This window comes from Ahaetulla prasina, chromosome 7, assembly GCF_028640845.1.
Source record: "Ahaetulla prasina isolate Xishuangbanna chromosome 7, ASM2864084v1, whole genome shotgun sequence".
Lineage (NCBI taxonomy): Eukaryota > Metazoa > Chordata > Lepidosauria > Squamata > Colubridae > Ahaetulla > Ahaetulla prasina.
The window spans coordinates 49,087,877-49,107,271 of NC_080545.1; the positions used below are offsets into that span (position 1 = coordinate 49,087,877).

General features: G+C 31.3%; 1 protein-coding gene across 8 annotated transcripts in view; it reads left to right on the plus strand.

The window, feature by feature from the left end:
* The window catches only part of CPSF6 (cleavage and polyadenylation specific factor 6), a 33,505-nt gene extending 14,489 nt beyond the window's left edge, over positions 1 to 19,016 (plus strand). For 2 of the 8 annotated variants that reach the window (XM_058189779.1, XM_058189782.1), the window contains 5 exons: positions 1,027 to 1,119; positions 1,999 to 2,114; positions 3,583 to 3,736; positions 4,398 to 4,590; positions 14,598 to 19,016. In XM_058189779.1, coding sequence (XP_058045762.1) covers positions 1,027 to 1,119; positions 1,999 to 2,114; positions 3,583 to 3,736; positions 4,398 to 4,587 — 553 coding nt within the window. In that variant the 3' untranslated portion in view covers positions 4,588 to 4,590; positions 14,598 to 19,016. Of the gene's footprint in view, positions 1 to 1,026; positions 1,120 to 1,998; positions 2,115 to 3,582; positions 3,737 to 4,397; positions 4,591 to 14,563 lie in introns of all 8 variants that reach the window. The other 6 variants (XM_058189783.1, XM_058189785.1, XM_058189784.1 and 3 more) reach the window with 4 other exon arrangements.
* Positions 19,017 to 19,395: the final 379 nt, after the last annotated feature.

The window sequence follows — 19,395 nt, forward strand, 5'->3', positions numbered from 1 at the left end:
GTATCTACTGTCTTAAGATTTAAGTGACAGAGTTCAACTGGTTTGAAGAGAAAAAATTGTTTTGGACCCTGTGGTTGCTCTGCAATTGCAGAGGGCAAACATGCAGTCCTGAGAAAAGAAGTATCTGTGTTTATGGAGTTATTGCAAGTACTATAAGAGTGCACTTATGTATACAAAAGCACTTTTTCCTTTCAGATTCAAAATACTACAAAGCTCTACTAAAGTAGTCAGAATAGGAAGAGTCCTCTAATAAAACCTATGTGGATTGTTTTTGGCATGTTTTCTTTTCAGTCTGCTGAACCTGTATATAGGGATCTTCATTTGCAATATCTATTGTCTAGAATAACCAGGCATTGTGATAGAATCAGATAATCTTTTCAGATGGCAGAATATATGAGGAAGCACCCATTACAAAATAAAGGATGACAACAGGCATATTGCAGTATATTTGAGCAGTACTTTTTCAATATTTAGCTTATGAATATTTATAGCAAATTCACATGACTGCTTCACCACTCCATATTTCAGTTTTTAAAATCCACTTAATTATTTTAAAACATGCTGTAGGCTTATGGTGTTTCTTTATATTTATTTTTTGATGGTATTTATGTTAATGTTATAGCACCTTTCAAAATTTTATAGATTGTGATACATAAAAATTTTTTGCATGTTGTGAGCATATCAGTAAGGCTTTGTGGGCATGAAGATTTGTTAAATAAGTAGCATAGTTGTTGTTGTTTTTTGAAACATTGAGTCCAGTAGTATTAATTATTTGTTGAAATAACACCTAAAAATATAAAATGTAAGAAAGCTTATTTTTATGACGTTAAAGCATTATGCGTAATTGCTTAAAAGAATATGCAAAGAACTCAATAAATTTCTATTTATATATAGAGAATAATCAGCAAAGGAGGGCTGAGGGTGGTGAAAGGAGAAGTAGAACCTCTGCACATAATGACCAATATTTTCATGATGATCTCAACTACAATCCATAACTATATTTAAATTGTCAATTATATATCATAGGCGTTTCACTGGAAATAACATGTCCATAAGAGAACAATTACATATGCCATTGTATTGGAGACAAACGAAAAATAATACTCAAAACGCAGGGAGGTATGAATTTTTAGACATTTCCTCTTATGCTAAATCAGCTATAGGATCTTGATCCACTTCTTGCTCTTAAGAGGATAGAATTGCTTATTCTGCATTTTCTTTCTACCAGAAGAACTAACATTTGCAAGAAACATTTCTCAAAAGCAATTTAAGCCATATAATTTACAATGCTGGAAGGAATATGAAGAACATATAGTCTAACATCACACAAGGCATGATCTCCTGTCTCAGTGAAATTACTGTGATTTTGATTTGTATTTGTTACAAGCTGAGGGGAGGAGAAAACAGGTTAATTAATTACATCTTGGATGTAGCAGAGTGCCTGTAGAAGGGAAAAGGGGCGCTCTATTAATATTGTCAGTCTTCAAATCTTGTTGAAGATAGAGATTGACAGAAGTCACAGAGTTCAAAAGGGCACTAGCAGAATAAGTTAACATTTTCTATCTCCAATTTTAGGTAATTAAGTAATTAGCCAAGTATATAGCCACCATATTACCTTGCTTATGTGTACTATATCATTACAGAACATAGAATATTTTAAATTCTTGGCACAATTTACTCATTGTTTCTTATAAAAAAATAAGCATATGTATTGAGGCCATACTGGTTGATTGGGGCAACTTTGGTTTGTACCTGAATTATCATACATTGATTGACAGAAGTTTGTAAGCATCTGAAGTTTTCTGAAGATGGAAAGCACTGCATAAATATATCAGTTGTTGCTTTTGTGATAGTATCCTTTTTTTTCTCTCTAGCTTGCAGGTTTTGTATTGCAAAGAAAAAGCTTTCCTTTGTGTTTTGCTTATAATTCCATACTAAAATTTCTGTAATAATTGTGTTGCTGGAAGTAAATAAAAATGAACTTGTGTCTGTTTGCAGAGAAATAGATGCTGCAAGGACACCATTAAGTGAAGCAGAATTTGAAGAAATTATGAATAGAAATAGGGCTATCTCTAGCAGTGCCATTTCAAGAGCTGTATCAGATGCAAGTGCTGGTCAGTATATTTAATTTATTACTATTTTGTTTTATAATCTGTATTTACATGTAAGCAAGAGATGAACTGGAAACAATAAATATGGGAAGTAAAGCTTTCTGATCAATGTATTATAAGGATATTTATTGCATACTGCTATGCTTATCCAAAGGACAGTTCTTCATGTGAATTGGGACATTTCTTCTGGAGAGGTAATTTTTATGGCTTGATTTTCTTATATATAACTTCCAAGGGCAGGGAAGTGGGACTTTGTTTCTGAAGACCAAAAAAAGTATAAGTCTACGCCATGCACTTGACCTTTGGCCCCTCTATTTGTGTTTCAGCTCTGACTAATGCTATCCTTTCAGAAAGCATTTAACATACAGTATTTTTATTCATTACTTTTGCCTGATTTTAAAGCTTTACTAATCATTGACATCATAAATTCTTTTAACTTTTAGATACAAAATACTTTTTGGATTTTTAAACATTTTGCTTTTATTTAATAAAACAGAAAAAAAAAGCAATGATTAAAAGAAAAAACATTAGAGCAAAAAAATTGTATACTTCTTATATGAATACAGATGTGGAAATTTTTTACGCAGGTTGCAAGAAAGGATAGAACAATATATTTTTATTGTTCATATACAGTCTATATCTGTAAACTGTAAACTATGTCAGAAATTGCAGACATCATCAGCTCCTCTATCTGAATTATTTGGAAGAATACTGTGTATAGATGTCTAATACTGTTGCTTACAACATTATTGAATTAATGTTTGTGCAAATGATGAATAAATAAATCTGTATTGTATGTCAGAATTGGGTATAAGACAACTTGCCATGGCCAATTCACACGGCCAGGTTGCTGCAGTCAACTAGCTGCGAGACAACTTGCAGCAGGACAAGAGTTACACTAATATTGAAGAAATGGAATAGAATCATTAAAGAAAGGATGGAAAAGGAGGGACAAAATGAAACGCGAATGACAAAAATTAAAATATTTTTTTAATTAAATTGAATTGTTGAATTGGTTCATGGTGAGTTGGCCTGTTGCGAGTTAGTCGTGGTGACTTATCCTACAATGAATTGACTGTAGCAAGTTGGCCAAGATGAGATGTTCCATTCTGGAAGGGGGACCGGGAGTGGACTCATAGAGCACCTATGAGAGCATGCTTTATTGAAAAAAACTTTATACAGAGACTATTTGTGTCGGGAGGCATTCAAGAGTAGAATCTTTTCTTCTAGTATTCAATTACATTTTTTAAAGTGGTGGACTTAAATCTTATGACTCCGTCCTACTCATTCATTTTAAGTTCTAGTTTATGATCTATAGTGGCATAAGCCAAGAACAGGTTTATCAGTTTACCATATATTTATATGATTTCAGTTTTAATACATTTTTGAGGAGGAATAGAAAATATTTGAACTATAGAAGTTTCTATATTAAGCAAACATATATCTTTTTCACCAAATTCTTATTTTCCAGCGGAATATGGAAGTGCTATAGAAACCTTGGTGACTGCAATTTCATTAATTAAACAGTCCAAAGTATCTGCAGATGATCGCTGCAAAGTACTTATTAGCTCTCTGCAAGATTGTCTTCATGGGATTGAATCAAAGTCTTACGGTTCTGGGTCAAGGTAAACCTTTTGCTTAAAAATCTTGACTGATATTTAATAGAATAAGGAGAGTTATGTAATGAATTATGATTCTTCGATCCCTTTTTATCTTTCCACATTCAATTTTTTGGTTAGGAAAATACATGTAGAATCAAAAAAAGGAATATTTTGCAGATTTGGGTGAGCAAATAAGACAAGGCCGGTATATATTGCCCCTTCTTTCCCTTTTCAGCAATTGGCACTTCATGTACCACTGGCCCATCTCCTATCATCCTACCATTTTCCCTATCCTCCTGTTTTTCAGCTGTTGCCAATGATCCACTGGCCTGCAAAAATCATTATTTTATTCATACACATGGAGCAAAATAACCATGCTTCATTTGTGGACCAAAACATTTAAAGAAGCATGTTTTGGACAGTCCAAAACTAGCTCTTTAATGCATCAAGCTTTTGTGTCCAGAACGTTTTGCATATTTATAATTACAAAAATGTATTTTGCCTTTTCATCTCCTTAGTAACAGTCATTCCTTGCATTACTTAGTAAAATGGGACTGCCAAAACATATTCATCTTAAGTTGTTGTGCTCGGACTAGGTTCTTCCTATTTAAGACTTTAAGAAAGTTTAGATTATTATAAAATACGTAGATTGATTTTAGAGAATTAAGGAAGTAATTTTTTTTAGAAGACGTGAACGGTCAAGGGAGAGAGACCATAGTAGATCAAGGGAGAAAAGCCGGCGCCATAAATCTCGTAGCAGAGATCGCCATGATGATTACTACCGGGAAAGAAGCCGTGAACGTGAGAGGCATCGTGACCGTGATAGAGACCGTGATAGAGAGCGTGATAGAGAACGAGAATATCGTCATCGTTAAGAGGTGGGCAGATTTGTTCCTGGATTATGAATTTATTAATCTTGAAATAATGTAATAAATATATATTCTTGAATTGTGTAGCAGTATGCTGTACTGAACACATTTTTCATTGGGAGATATGGTCAGGTAAGTATGACATTGGTATCTCCAACTATTCCTTCCCTTTCCCTCCTTTGCTAATTGCATGCATTTCTTTTGGATGTGATATGTGGTTTTTGTTGTCTTATCAGTTAGTTGCCAAATCGCTAATTCAGATTTTTAGGATCCAGTTGGTCCTGTTGTTATATGCCCTGTCCATAGATATTTGCAGAAAAGGAGAGCACCATGGGTTGTTTTTTTTTTAGGATTTAAGGAGCCAATATCAGAATAGTCTTTACTTCTTAACCACAGATTTGTAAAATAATGTTTAGAAACTTTTTGTTTAGTAATAGGAAGCCAAAGCTGAAACTAAGAAGCAACAACTATTACAGTCAGTGGCTGCTGTGCTTGAAGACTGACCTAGCACTGCTTAACTGCTTGTACATTTGTTTGCACTTGAAGCCTTTTGAAATCACTGGGTTCATTCATAGATTTGAGCATTAGACTTTAAGTATTAAAAAAAATACATAGCTAGTGGAAGTAAAGTTGTAGAAAATTTTTAGAACTTATATTTCTGTATCTTTCAAGTTCTGTTTGACTACCCTATTTAAATGTGAATTAAACTAAAAATAAATATTGATTAATGCAATATTTTCTACACATTAGAAATTCTGAAAAGCAGTTAGATATTTGTAATATTGGTTATTTATAGAACTTTGAATAGAATTCCTATTTTTAATAGACCTTTATAGCGTGTAGAGTAATGAGATTTTAGCTGAATGTATCAATACAGTTTCATGTATATAGTCATAAGGGGTGCTTTTTTTTTTTTTTTTTGACAACTTATTTTCTGGTTCTTTTTCCACTCTTGATAAACCTTGCATGCTTTTTTCCAAACTGAGAAAATAAATAGTTGTCTTTAATATTATTCATAGATTTGGGGGGTTTTTTTGAAGTAGCATACGATATAGTCAGCAATGTGACATTTAGAGTAGCTTAATATTTGGTTTCCAAAGGTTGATGCTGTCTTATGTTTTAGTTGCAGTAAATTAGATGATAATACTTTTTTGGGTATCACTTTCTTTTAATAGCAATAGCAGGTACATTTATATACAGTACTGCTCCATAGTGCTTTTACAGCACTCTCTGGGTGGTTTACAATATCAGCATATAGCCTCCAACAATCTGGGTCCTCATTTTAATGACCTTGGAAGGATGGACAGCTGAGTCAACCTTTGCCTACAATACTGCATTCCAATCACTGCACCACCAGGATTCTGATCATTTAAAAGTCACTATCATTCCTTTAAGATTCTAGTTGCATCAGTTTATTGCCCCTTTTTTAAAGCTTGAACATTTATCTAAACATGCCTCCGATGGTCAAAAATTACCGGAAGCTTACTTGAAGTTTCTCATTACAAAATCATTATATTCCTTTTTTTATCTTATAGCAATTGACATTTCTTCGCTTCCAGATTTATCTAATAAAGATAGTTTACTTCTATAGGCATAGCTATTTAGTATCAGTTACATACTAATTAAGTAGAGAATAATTAACATGCACATGTGTTGTTTCACATTATATAACAGGTATCATTTTGAGTATCAAAAGTTTTAGCACTTGTCAGATGGAATGCATGATTTTTTTCAAGAATAATAACAAGCACACCCAATACAAACTGAAAAATGTATTAGATTTTCTTATTATAGAGCAACTTCTTAATCTTCTCTGAGTAGACGGTGCTTAATATTTATTGTTGACCTGCATGCTCTTCTTACTTAATTTTATCTGCAGGATCTGTTTCTTATATTAGATGTTTACAAATGTTTGTTATTTGCAAGTAAGAATTACAGTATTTTTAAAGCAGACCAGGTACCCTTACATCTGACATTCATTAAGCCTCTTTCCTCACTTGATAACCTTGCATATTTTTAATGGAAGCCTTTGTGCACAAGGCAGACTTTAATCCACAATACTTATATTTGTAGTACTTCTTTCAAATTTAAAAGTGCTTGGAATTTACTGTACAGCAGTACAGTATAGCTTTATTTATTGATGTTTAGAATTTTGCTAAATGATGTACGGGCCAGTATGGGGGTGGGTATTTTTTTATGTGCTGAGGGAAGATTTGAGGGCCATCAGTTAGATATTTTATGATCTTACTGCAGTGCCTGCTTCCGGTAATTGTATAAACATAAATTGAGTTTTTCATAGAGAATCATCAATATAGTTTTGCTATTCATTTTATAAATATAAGAGTTATTGCCCTTTATGCATGTTTAACTGTTAAAATGTGTATCTGTCATTGATGGGAAGAAAAGAAAATCCTCTTCTCATTTTAGAGAACTTATCCCCAAATTCCAGAGGGAATGATATATTACAATGATCTGTCAAGAGATGTATTGTGGGAGTTGTATTCTGTCAGCATCTGGAAGGCCATGTGATTTCTGTTTGGGTCAAAGTAAAAGGAAGATCTCTTAATAAATGTAAATACATTTTTGAGGCAGAAGGTTTCAGGAACTTAGTAATACAATTAGAAGTTACAGTTAATATCCTGTTAATCTGTCCATGTGAACATCCTACTAATTTAAACAGTGCCTGAAAGGGTAATATTAATATGAGATATATGTTTCTTAAAAGATATAATTATGTTTATATATCAGTTAAAGAACATTAAATACACCCTTGCGGTTTTGTATGAAAGACTTGATGTTAAAAGCCTAGAAAGTTCTGTCTGTTCTTTTACATATGCCCAATATGGTTTTCAACTTCTTTTTCTTGCTTAGCTATCTCCATTCCATTTAAAACACTTATTGGTGATAAGCGGAATGAGGTAAAACTCCCACTGGGTCCTGGCCAGTGACAAATAATAGGAAATTAAAAGAGGTTTTACATGCAAATATAATAATTTGGCCTTTGTTGTTACAGTTTATTAAAACATTTTGAATAGACTATAGAGTGATCCTTGCACATGTAATTCAAACTGGAGAAATTTTGTTTTAAATTATAATTTGCTTTTATGTCCTTGAAATTTCATTGTGTACATGTGTTCCAGTTTACACAATCTTTCAGCTACCTAATTTCAGTACAATAAATTCAAATTCTATGAATTTAAATGTTAATCAAACAGTATAAAATAATATGATTTGCCCTTATGCTTGCAATACTCTTCTAAATTTCATATTTTGAAATAATAGTATGTAATGTATACCTCAAATTCTTAAAATATGAAATATATTACTATATAATTTGTAATCTAATCATAAAATACAATGTTTTAAATTTTCACTTTTTAGTTCTTAGGAGGAATTTGAATGAAAACTTGAATTTGGGGTTTTGAAAGATACTAGGAAACTTAACATGAAAGTAACTACATTTTGTCAATTATGAAAATAAGTAGCACTTGCCAGTATGAGATAGAATAAGATGTCTGCCTCAGGAGAGATACAGAGTTCTGTGTATTAATCATAAAACTCAAAGCAATCTGTTCTGAAAGTTATATTTGGTTTCTCTGAAATAAAACCCATTTTTATTTTTAAAAAATGCATTATCTTGGGCACAGTTCTGACTCTGATGTAATGATACCATCTATGTTATATGAGGGTACCAGATTTTTTATATAAAGGAAGATGGTTGAGATAATGAAATTATGTTCTGTGTTGATTATAAAACCAGCAGCCAAATTTGCATCTCAGACTTTAAATTATGCCGTATTTGTGTTAACTGATAATACTTCCCATCTACATTGACATGTTATCCATCTAAAAATATAGATTATCCAAAGAGTATATTGAAGGATAAATGATGTAATTTTAAATTCCAATTTTCACCTATGTCTTTGTTTTAATTAAACCAAATGCTGTATGTATCAGCAGTACATAATCTTAACATTCCGGATGTGCCATCTGGTAATTAGTAATATAACTAGATGTACCTGTAACATAGTGATACAATTTTTTATCAGTTTAATGAATTTTCAGTACAAACCTAAAATACATGAAGGATATTGAACAACACACACACACACACACACACACACACACACACACACACACACAGAATATATTTTTAATGTTTTCCAAATATAGATATGTTAATTAGTTATATTGGGTTGGTATCAAAAACTTTTTCATCCCATAAGAGAAAAAATATTTCTGACTTAGGTAGAAAAACACTGCAAGATATCATCCTCAGACCCTGGGGAAATCAGTTTGCACAAGCTCTTCTTTAATGACTTCACAAAACTTGATTACTATGTGGTCTTTTGAAGTTTATATAGTATATTCAGACTTATTTTTCCTACTCAATTTTTTTGAGTAAGATGAAACAATATATCTGGCAGACATACACTGCAAGAACTACTGTTCACCTTCGAACAAGAGTTTTTGGAAGTGCCAAAATTTGTTCTCTTTCTTCCTATGATTGAATCTTAAGATGATAATCGGCCACATTTACTACAGCCATAGGAATTACTTGTATTTATGTAGTTCCTCTGAAATCAGATGTAACTTTCCAATTTTGTTTGGGGGTTAATGATTGAATGATCCCAAAATGAATTTTCACCTGGTTTCAATGTGTTTAATGACATTTTTTAAAATGTGCCTTGACAATGTTCTTCTGGCTACTGGATTATTTTGGACGTTTTCATAAATTTCTGTATTTTTGTTATATCTTTTGTAAATTGTCATTATAAAAGTACAAGAAAATTGTAACTATTTCAGATGTGTATATATTTTCTTGTACTTAACAAAAAACCCAGAAATTTGTGTGCAAACAGCCAAGAAATCATCATATTTGTGTTGGATGATACACATATTTAGATTAAAAGCTGAAAGCAACATGATTGCATAGAAATAATAATCACAATTTCTAAAATTGCTTCAGGCATGAAAATTGTAGATTACGGTCTATCATGTGATGCGGTTAATAATTTTATGCTTTGTCATGAATAAGCATTTTAAAATGCAGGAAATTAAAAATGTTCTTAAGCTCTGGTGCATATTATACACATTACAAACAAGATTTTTAACTAACATTTTGAAAGTTTTCGATTTGGTGTTTTTACTTACTTGTTTACCATGATTTGTTCTTGCAACCTTGATTAAAAAGAGGATGAATCAACCTAGCATTGATAGATTTGAGCTTCACTTGACAATAAATTTATCTCTGTTCTCAAACCACTATAAGCAAACCTCATTGTAATTTAAAAGTAGTTTGAATGCACATAATTCTTGGACAAATTTGTGTAAAAATTAAATTGTGGCTTTTTTTGTTTTTTACAAAGCATGTTCTTAAAACTCTTTTCTTTGTGAAGAAAAAAAAATGTTTCATTCTTGGGAAGAATATTTGTATTTGCACATTCAGTGTAGTTTTCACAATCTAGTGGCTTCCAGATATGTTGGATTACTATTTGCATTTTCCAGTAGGGACAGGAAATAATTACACTGGTTAAGGATGATGGAAATTATAATTTAGCATATGCATGCTGTACCAGATGGGTATGCTGCAATACCTAATGAAAAGTGGAAACATAAGATTTCTCCATCTTCTCAGCATTTTATGTATAGGCATTGCACATAATAAAATGGTGTCTAGCAGAATAGAATCAACACTTGTGTCCAAGCATAACGATTGTACTACTTCATCCCTTATCTATTTTGCATAAACTTTATATAAATAAATTACAAGATCATAATTATATACAAATGCATATCAGATGACTGAACCTATATTTAGAACATAAAATGGTTACATCCTGTTCATGACCCTGGTAAAGTGTAATATTAAATGGATTGGGCAGATGTATTAAATACTTATATTCATGGCTAGATTAATCAATACTGTTACTCCTGTCTTGAGAGGCAATGCTAATTTGTTTTGAAATCAGTGAAATGTATAGAGAGAATAGCTGGTTGGATTAGATAGTTGGCAACAACTATGTCTCTCCCTTTTATAATCCAAATTTTTGTTTAAAATCTTTGCCAGAAAGCATTTCTTTTAAACCTAAAAGACTTGATATTTGTATCTGAAATTCTTATTCCAGGTGATTGTATGTTTTATGTCTTTTTTGCTATAATGTTTATTTTACTGGTACTCTTTAGTACTGGTGGTTAAAAAATGTGAATAATTATAAAAATAATTAATCATCTTCCAGTTTTAGTAAGAATTATTTTGTGAACACCTATATTGGCAAAATGAATAGCAATTTTGTGCATGTTAGTGATTTTGCTGTTATATTTGTACTACGGGTTTTATCCTAGTCCAGTCCATTTTCTCATAATTGTTGTTTTGAACACAATCACCCTTTTCTAATAGATTCATAACAGAAGTTGGTTTGAACTGCTTTCCTTATGTGAAGTAATTTGATTTTGGAAGTAACAAACATCATGGGGTTCAAATTCATTTTTCAACAAATATTGGAGCGCATTTCTTGCTTACTGTGGTTTGAGAACTTTTAAAAGAATTCAACAGTATTGTTCTATTTTATTTGCTGCAGTTTTAGCTTTACTAGTTTCTTATATACCTCAAATGTGAAAATATATAGAAATATGTGAAAATTTAAATTATTTTTTGTGAACTGAGTTGAAGTTATCATCACAGTTTGAAATTTTGAGAAATTGTGACTGATTGCATCAGATTATCAGATCCTAGCCACACATAACTATGTATCAATATGGTATCTCTTTTGCTTTTGCCACATCTATTCTGCCATATAAAAGAATAGGAAGCTGCTTTCCACTAATGCAAACTGGAAACTGTTTTATAAAAACTTTTAATTCAGACAAGATATGGAAACTAGTTTGGATTAAAGATAAAACGATTGTGGTTTCCTGGCTTCTTCATCCCTTGCATGAAGGGAGAAATGGCTAAACCAAAGAAATCCCATGATGATGCATAGAATTTAACTTAGCCAGAATTGAGTCACCCAACTTGAGTTCTTGTAATGTAGTTGTATAAATAGAGAAATACTAGACAAAACTAGTAAAAAAAAATCTAACTCAAATAAAAGCAAAGCAAGACATATCACCAAAGTTTCATTTTGAATATACAACTATATAATACTTAATAGTATTTAAAAGTAAAAGAACAGAAAAAACAGACATACATAATTGGACTTGGAATAATTGGAATACATTTTCCTTCCCAAAAGCTGAAATGCTAATGTTAGAATCTTCTTGGAACAGAAAAGCCAAAGTATTTATTTGCAAGGAAATAAAGTATACATTTTTCACATACTTAATCCATTAAAATACAACAAGCCTAAGACTTCATAGAAGATTAATTTGCAACTTTGGTTGTGTGATGTATGTTTGAAAAATAAGTGTTTATGTTACAATATGGGTGTTAATCTCACTGAGAATTTTTCAGTGGGGGTGGTCAGTCTCTGAATATAAGGAATTACAATAAATTAAAGAGTCATGGGCTTGCAGTTGTAAAAATAAGGCCAAGGTTTTGGGGATTGTATATTGTGTGATGCTGCATCTGTCCTTCTCCATAACGCCCATAAATTCTGCCTACTCTTTTAAAAGTCAAAAATAATTTACCTGGGTTTGGTATCACAAGAGATTATTAGACTGGGAAATAAATTGTTCTAAAGAGTGAAAGTAGGAAGTGGTTGAGAGGATGAGAAGTTGCCTAATTGCTTTCACAGTTCCTAAACCTGCCTTATCTTTACATTTTTATTTAGGAACTATTCAAAAGGACTGAATTGCTATTTAGTGAAACCATAGTGAAACCTTTGAATAATTGCGAAAACTTTTGGGTTTTTTTGCTTGCATTTACATATTGCAGCAAACTGAAATAATTGGCCAATTATAACATGTATTTAATGGAAGGAATAGAAAATTGGTAATTTCAAAACTATACCACCATTGTAATGTATTTTAATAAATATTGAATCTCTAAATAGCAATGCTCCTATAAAAATTTTAATCACTGAATATATGAAGCAGACTTTTAGTCTGATTTTGTGTTATAGTATTCCAATCTACAACATGCTAGTATAGCTTTTTTTAAAATTCTACCAACCAATGGAAATAATGTTAGTATAAATTTATTAATTTATTTATATTGAAATAGTTTAGAATAGAATCTATGTCAAAACCTGAACAGCTTGGAGTCTGTACTTAAATTTGTTATTGATAATCTTTAAAATGTGTTTACCAACAAGATAGTGTTTTAGAAATAGTTTATTATAGTTATTACTATGTTTTTTCATGCTTATTTCTTTGGGTATTTAATGGACACTGTATTCACAATGGAAAATTCTAATAGTTTTGCAGTTGTCATTTTGTTCCTCTGAAACTGAGATTCTATTGTGCATTATAACTTAACACAATTTATGCACATTTTAATTCATCTTGTTAATAAAAACAATTTTAAAAGTGTTTTTAATGTGCAACGGAGGAAAAAATCCAAATATTTAATAATTAGTGAAAACTAATTAAGTTCTTACTTGCTTAAAACCCATTGTGGGAGAAAAGGAAACACCAGAGACGGGCATCTGAAATTTGTATTAATTGAATTAATTTTTCTAATTTGAACTGTATCAGTAGTAAGAGTGACCTTATGGCAGCTGCATATTGCTTTGTGTTCTGAAATTCTTTATCTAGATATCTGCGTATAAAATATATCAATATGTACTTTTGCATATAGTTTAAATTTTCTGATATTTTTTTTTTAAATTATTGCTTTGATGTTTTATGCTATAGCCTAACATTCTTTTTTGGAACCATGTTCCACTGGATTCAGCGTGACTTACTTTACAGTAAGATTTAAAATTTCTGTTTTAAGACTAGAAACATTTTAGGAGCTTGCTTCCTACCAGCATTGGGCATAGGAATGAACAAATATGTGATGTATTAATGTATTTTTTAAATCATTTTTAATATTAATTACAATAGTTACCAAGCAGTATTTGTGTATTTACTGTAGATTTTATATAGAATATTCTACAATAATATTGTTATTAAAAAGTGTGGAACTTTTAAAAAGCTAATTACGGTAGCTAGAATATAAAGATATGAAGTATAAATTTTGAGTGTTTAGTTTCTGAAATTCGGGCACATTTTTTTATTAAACCAAGCAAACGTTTAAAGGTAGTTTCTGATTCAGCCTGAAGAAAAGAAAGAACATATTAGCCTTAGATTGTCTTCAAAAGGGGGCGGGGTTGTTTGTATCACAGCTACCGATTTTAGTACAAATTAAAGAATTGTTCATGGTATCCAAAATAAAAATAAGTCTTCCATGTGATCATAGCAGAGTTATGTAACTGGTGAAGTCTTTAGTAATTTTGCTGTTGAGTTGATTTTGATATTTCAAAGTGCCAAATACTTATGTGATTGCTGCTTATAAATATCATACATGACTGCACCTGAGTGTCAATCATACTTGAGTATTAGCTGTGTTTAGAAGTGAGCCAAGCTCCTCTCATTTTTCCACATTTCTCTTAGTTCATATAAATATTATCTAGTTGTCTATCTATCTTGATTTTCAAGCATGAACAAAAAGCTACATAGAGGAAGGGAACTGTTTATAATTTATCTGTCAGATTAATTTGTTTTTAACAGTTGTATTATTTAGCTGTTCACATAGTTTCATTTTTTAAAATTAAAATGGTTAAACAATGTAACAAAATGGTCTGGCTGATGCATAATCCTCTGTGCACTTTTTTGAATGTTGATCTGAAGAAACATTCCTATTTATGTTTACTTTTTACAAAATTAGGTATCTATATATTCCTGTAATATGATTCTAAAATGATCAACCTGCAATTTGGAAGGTTTTCAAACAAATTTTTGTTATTTCCATTTTTTATTTTTATGCTGAAATAGATTTGATGTTTGTGAATTGTGTATGTATAGTTAAACCACCATTTTTGCTTGCTGTGGGATCTAGCAAAATCTACATCACAAATTTTAACACATTACAGCTGAAGGAAGAGGAGCACCTCACCGAAAAGAAATGTAACTTCGTGGAAAGAGGCTTGTCCGGCAGTTTGCTTCTTGTGATCGAACAGAGCTGTAAAGGATTCATGGATAAATTGAACAGGAATAGATCTGAATAAAGCAAATCTGCATATATGGTAACCAGTAGCTCTCTTACTTTTTATGTTGCTTAGCTGTTTTTATTTGAAGGAACCTGTGTGATTTAAAACATATAGCTTTTTGCAGCTATTACTGGTTATATATATATATTTGACAATTAAAATGTGCAGGCAATTGGAAAAATGTCAAGTAAATGCTTGTTTTTATAGTAGTTGGTTCTTGTTTAAATGTTCAAGATAATGTCTGTAAAGCGCACCAATTTGATTATAATAGATGTAGTGTTGTAATAAAATGTTTGATGGGGCTGATGTGTAAATCTGTTCGAGTTATTTGATGTTTACACCTCAGGGAGCGTCTTGTGTTCAGCAATATTTAATGGTGTTAAATGTCTCTAACAAAATGCATATTTTTTACAAATGCATCAATTTATTGTATTTGATGAACTTTATGATGAAACTAGAATAGAAATCACATTATTAGTTTATAGCCAGTTTTACATAGATGGTTTTTGAACAGGCCTAAACATGTACCAAAAAATTAGTGTTTCTGATCCTTGTAGATTGAAAATTCCATTGGGGAAGATTTAGGCTTAAGTTGAATTAAAGTGTACAAAAGACTTCTGTTGTAATATACAGAACTAAATAACCCATATTTATTTACAAAATGTTAGAAAAAACATTTTCAGATGATGGTCATTCTTTACTTTTTTGTTATGTCCTATTTCCAAATACTCTGATAGTGTATACATAGACACACAGTTGTACACAGTAGGTACAAAAGAGTTCCCTAAAACAACATGAAAAATAAAAATTCCAGTAGTTTCTTTAAACAGTAAAATGTAGTTTGTCCTAATAAGCAGATGTAAATTTGATGTACTCCAGATTCAACAGTAGATTTATAGTCATGCTCAGCAATGTTGTTTGTTGATAAAAACAGACTTCTCAGATTCTTACTTGCACCTGCCTAATTTCTCCTTTCAAAGCTGTCAACATTTTAAATGTTTACTATTTTCCCAAATTTACTGTAATTGGTTTGTGAATTAATGAAAATCATTTTTAATATTTAATCAATATCTTAATAAATTGGATTATAAATTTGATGAGATATGAAATTAAATACACCATATATATTCTCCAATTATAACTTAATAAAAACCATGATCAGTCTTGGGTTTTTTAATTAATATAATTGTGTAATAATAATTTTCAATAGCATCCTTGACCCATCTACAGTTTTTAAGATAAATGAAGCATACATAGTAAAATATATGTGTGTTTCAGTTATATACATCATAAAGTATTATCTGGATCTATGTTTCGGTTTACCCGGAGTAAATCCCTTTGAAAGTGGAATTACATTTAAGTAAATATTCATACTAGTATGTATCCACTCCTTATTAGCTGCACATGGAAACACTCAAATTTCTATACATAATCCTGCTCAGAGTAGAAATAAAATCTCTCTCTGACAGTTATCCAATATGACTTACTTTACATTCTTATAAAAGTCAGTTTATCATGTGCTTAGCTCAGTTAGTGCAACTTAACCTACTGTATAGGCTTGTCTGTTTCAAATTAATTTTTAGTTGTAAATAACTGGAGTTGTATGGATATGTTAATGTTCACTGAAAATATTTTTATAATGGCTGCCTTTATCATTTTTGTACATTGGACATTCTTATGATTCATTCTTGGTTTATTTTCTTGATCTAACACATTTTTATGTGAAATTGGCTTCTGTTAACCATATTTTATTATCAATTTACCTAATTAGTATGTGGAAATGTTAATATTAGTTTTGATTTAGCCTCCAATTTCATTGTGTGTGTGTGTGTGTGTGTGTGTGCGTGCGTGTGGGTGTCTATATGTATAAATAGGTAGTTCAGAAGTAAAAATTGATTGAACTAAAATATTAAGATGTTTGGGTCCATATACTCTTTATTTAAAAGTTATACTTAAGGTTTTGAGTTGTTTCCTTTGTGCAGAGCTGAATAGGTATATAATCAGAAAATGGGAAATTGCTCACATACTTGGAATTGCTTGTTTATGTAGGGTGGTTGTCATAGCCCTAAGAATTCCAGTGCAGTAATGCATTTTTAATTAGCTAGAATGTGCACAAAGAATCTGGACTAAAAACTGGAAAAACCAAAAGCTGAAGAAACAGCCAGGTAAGTTAGATATGCATCATGGATGAATTTTATTTGGAAAACTAAGTATCCAAGAACCAAAATGAAAATAATTTAAAATCATAACTTACTTTAGTGTAACTTTTTACAGTTGAAAAGTAGTGTTATTGCTGTATATAGAATATTTTATGTTTTCTTAAGATTTCCATTGCTGGCAGTGGATTTGCCAAAAAATCAAAGTATGAATGGTTTTTTTGGATAACTTTTTATATAAGTTGTGTGAAAGTTTCTGATGTGTGGTAGTAAATTGTGGGTAAAAATTATTTTCTAATCTGAATTATTAATTTCAATTAACATTTAAAGGATTCCAAAGATATTAAGACAAATGAAGGCATTCCAGTTGTGTTATGTCTGTGAGCAAACTCAGGATATAATATTGTACATACTCACCAGACAGTAACAAAAATCTGGATATTTTCTAGGCTTCTTTTTGTTTGTTTGTTTGGATTTCTGTATTTATTCTGTTTCTGACAGGAAAATGTGTCCAAGTAGGTACTTGATATTCTGTAAATAGATATTCGATTAAAAAGAGCTATTTTATGTTTTTATCAATATAAATTGAAAGCAAAACACAGAACTAAATTGATTAATGTCCTTAGGTATGTCAGCATCTGCCTATAATATCACTGTCACATTTCTTAATGTGTATGGTTGCAGCAGGTGGTACTCCTTGAACTAATTCAAACTTAAGCCAGAGCAGCAAAATTATTAATTGGATAGTTTTTCTCTCAATGTATTGAGCTAACAATACATATAGCTGGATAACTTTGTTTTTAGAATAAGTTTTCAAATTGCATACTAACCAGATATGCACTCTTTCATTGTCATATTTAAAATCTTGCCCATTAGCTATCATGTGTCTGTCCAAAAGCCTGATTGCAAATATTACAGTGGGAATGCAATGCATGTTACTTATGTTTAGATTTCGTAATTAATTTTAGAGTGAAAATCCTGATTAGTTTTGAGATTGTGTGTGCTTGACTGATTTTGATTATTCCTGGATTATTTGGTTGTTCAAGTTTTGTCAAATATGAACTGCAGGTTTTAAATGTATATAATGACTTCAGTTTTAAAAACTTTTGTAAATACAATATTAGATAGCGGTTAGATTCTCACTCCATCTTCAGCTTACTACTATTTTTTATATGTAGGGTCTTATTCACATTGTTTACTTGTTTGATGTAAGATTTCACAGCCTTAAAATGCAGCTTTTAATGTAAAAGCATTAAACATACTGTGTAAAATGTGCATACTTCAACTGTTTGTCAATCTTAAAAATCTGAGAAATAGGAAAAATTGTGTTAATGAAAATAACATTTTCATCTGAGCAAGAAAAAATAGTAGGGATTTATTTAACAACCAGATAGTTAATCTGAGAACAAGGTATTTTAAAAAGCACATTAGAAATATTTTATATAAGAAACTTTGATACTCCTTATGTATGTGTACATACTATGCCATCAGCAAACATGCACATGCTTATGCGAACTCTTAATACATTTTCATTTCCATCAAATATTGCTTTCTCTCTTTGCAGTTGTAAATTATTAGTTTAAATAAAAATAATGCCACAGTATCCATATTACAAATGTAGATTATTTCAAGCTTTTGGGGTAGAGTCTTTCAAATCAAAAGCCACTTTTGAGAAGACATTCTCTGGAATAGCACATGGGACTGCAGCAGGGCAAAATGAAAGAATGCTCTAAAACCATATTATATAAGCAGTAACATTTCTGTTTTCATACATTTCTAGTCCAATTCTGCTGAGATCCAAAAATGCAATAAACGTGGAATTCTGCCACACTTTGGATTTAGAAGCAAATAGTGCTTCAAATCATGCAGAGACACAAATGTAATGCCTGTCTGCAACACCTTAAATAAGTATTTTTCTGAACTCGCACACCTGCATCATGAAGTTGGGAAAGGAGCGTAACTACTTTGAAGTGATACAAACTGATGATATGTTTGTCCCTTATATACTCTGAATACTTTTTTGCCTTTGAATTTGAAGTGCTGCTGAGCCCCGCTTTCTCCATGGAGAATGACATCTTTTTTATATTGTATTAAACTTTGGGGATTAGACGATTTTACAATTTTCTCCCAACTCTGAGACAATTTATCATTGTAGTTATTGAGAATCTTGTTAGGCAAAATTTGTAGAAGCTTCTACAAAATGTCGAATTAATCAGCATTTAGAGTAGGGCAGGGGTGTCCAAACTTGGTCCCTTTAAGACTTTTGGACTTCAACTCCCAGAGTCCCTCAGCCAGCAAAGCTGGCTGAGGAACTCTGGGAGTTGAAGTCCAAAAGTCTTAAAGGGACCAAGTTTGGACACCCCTGGAGTAGGGTGTTCTATATAAAGGGGTGGGGAGATGAAAGCTAATTGCCTTATTGGCAGGTTATTGGGAAGTGGCTGCTGATGGTGAAAAGAGCCAAAATAGGCAAGTAACTCTTTGAAGAACTTCCTTTATGCTATCTATTCTCACATGACACATCAGGT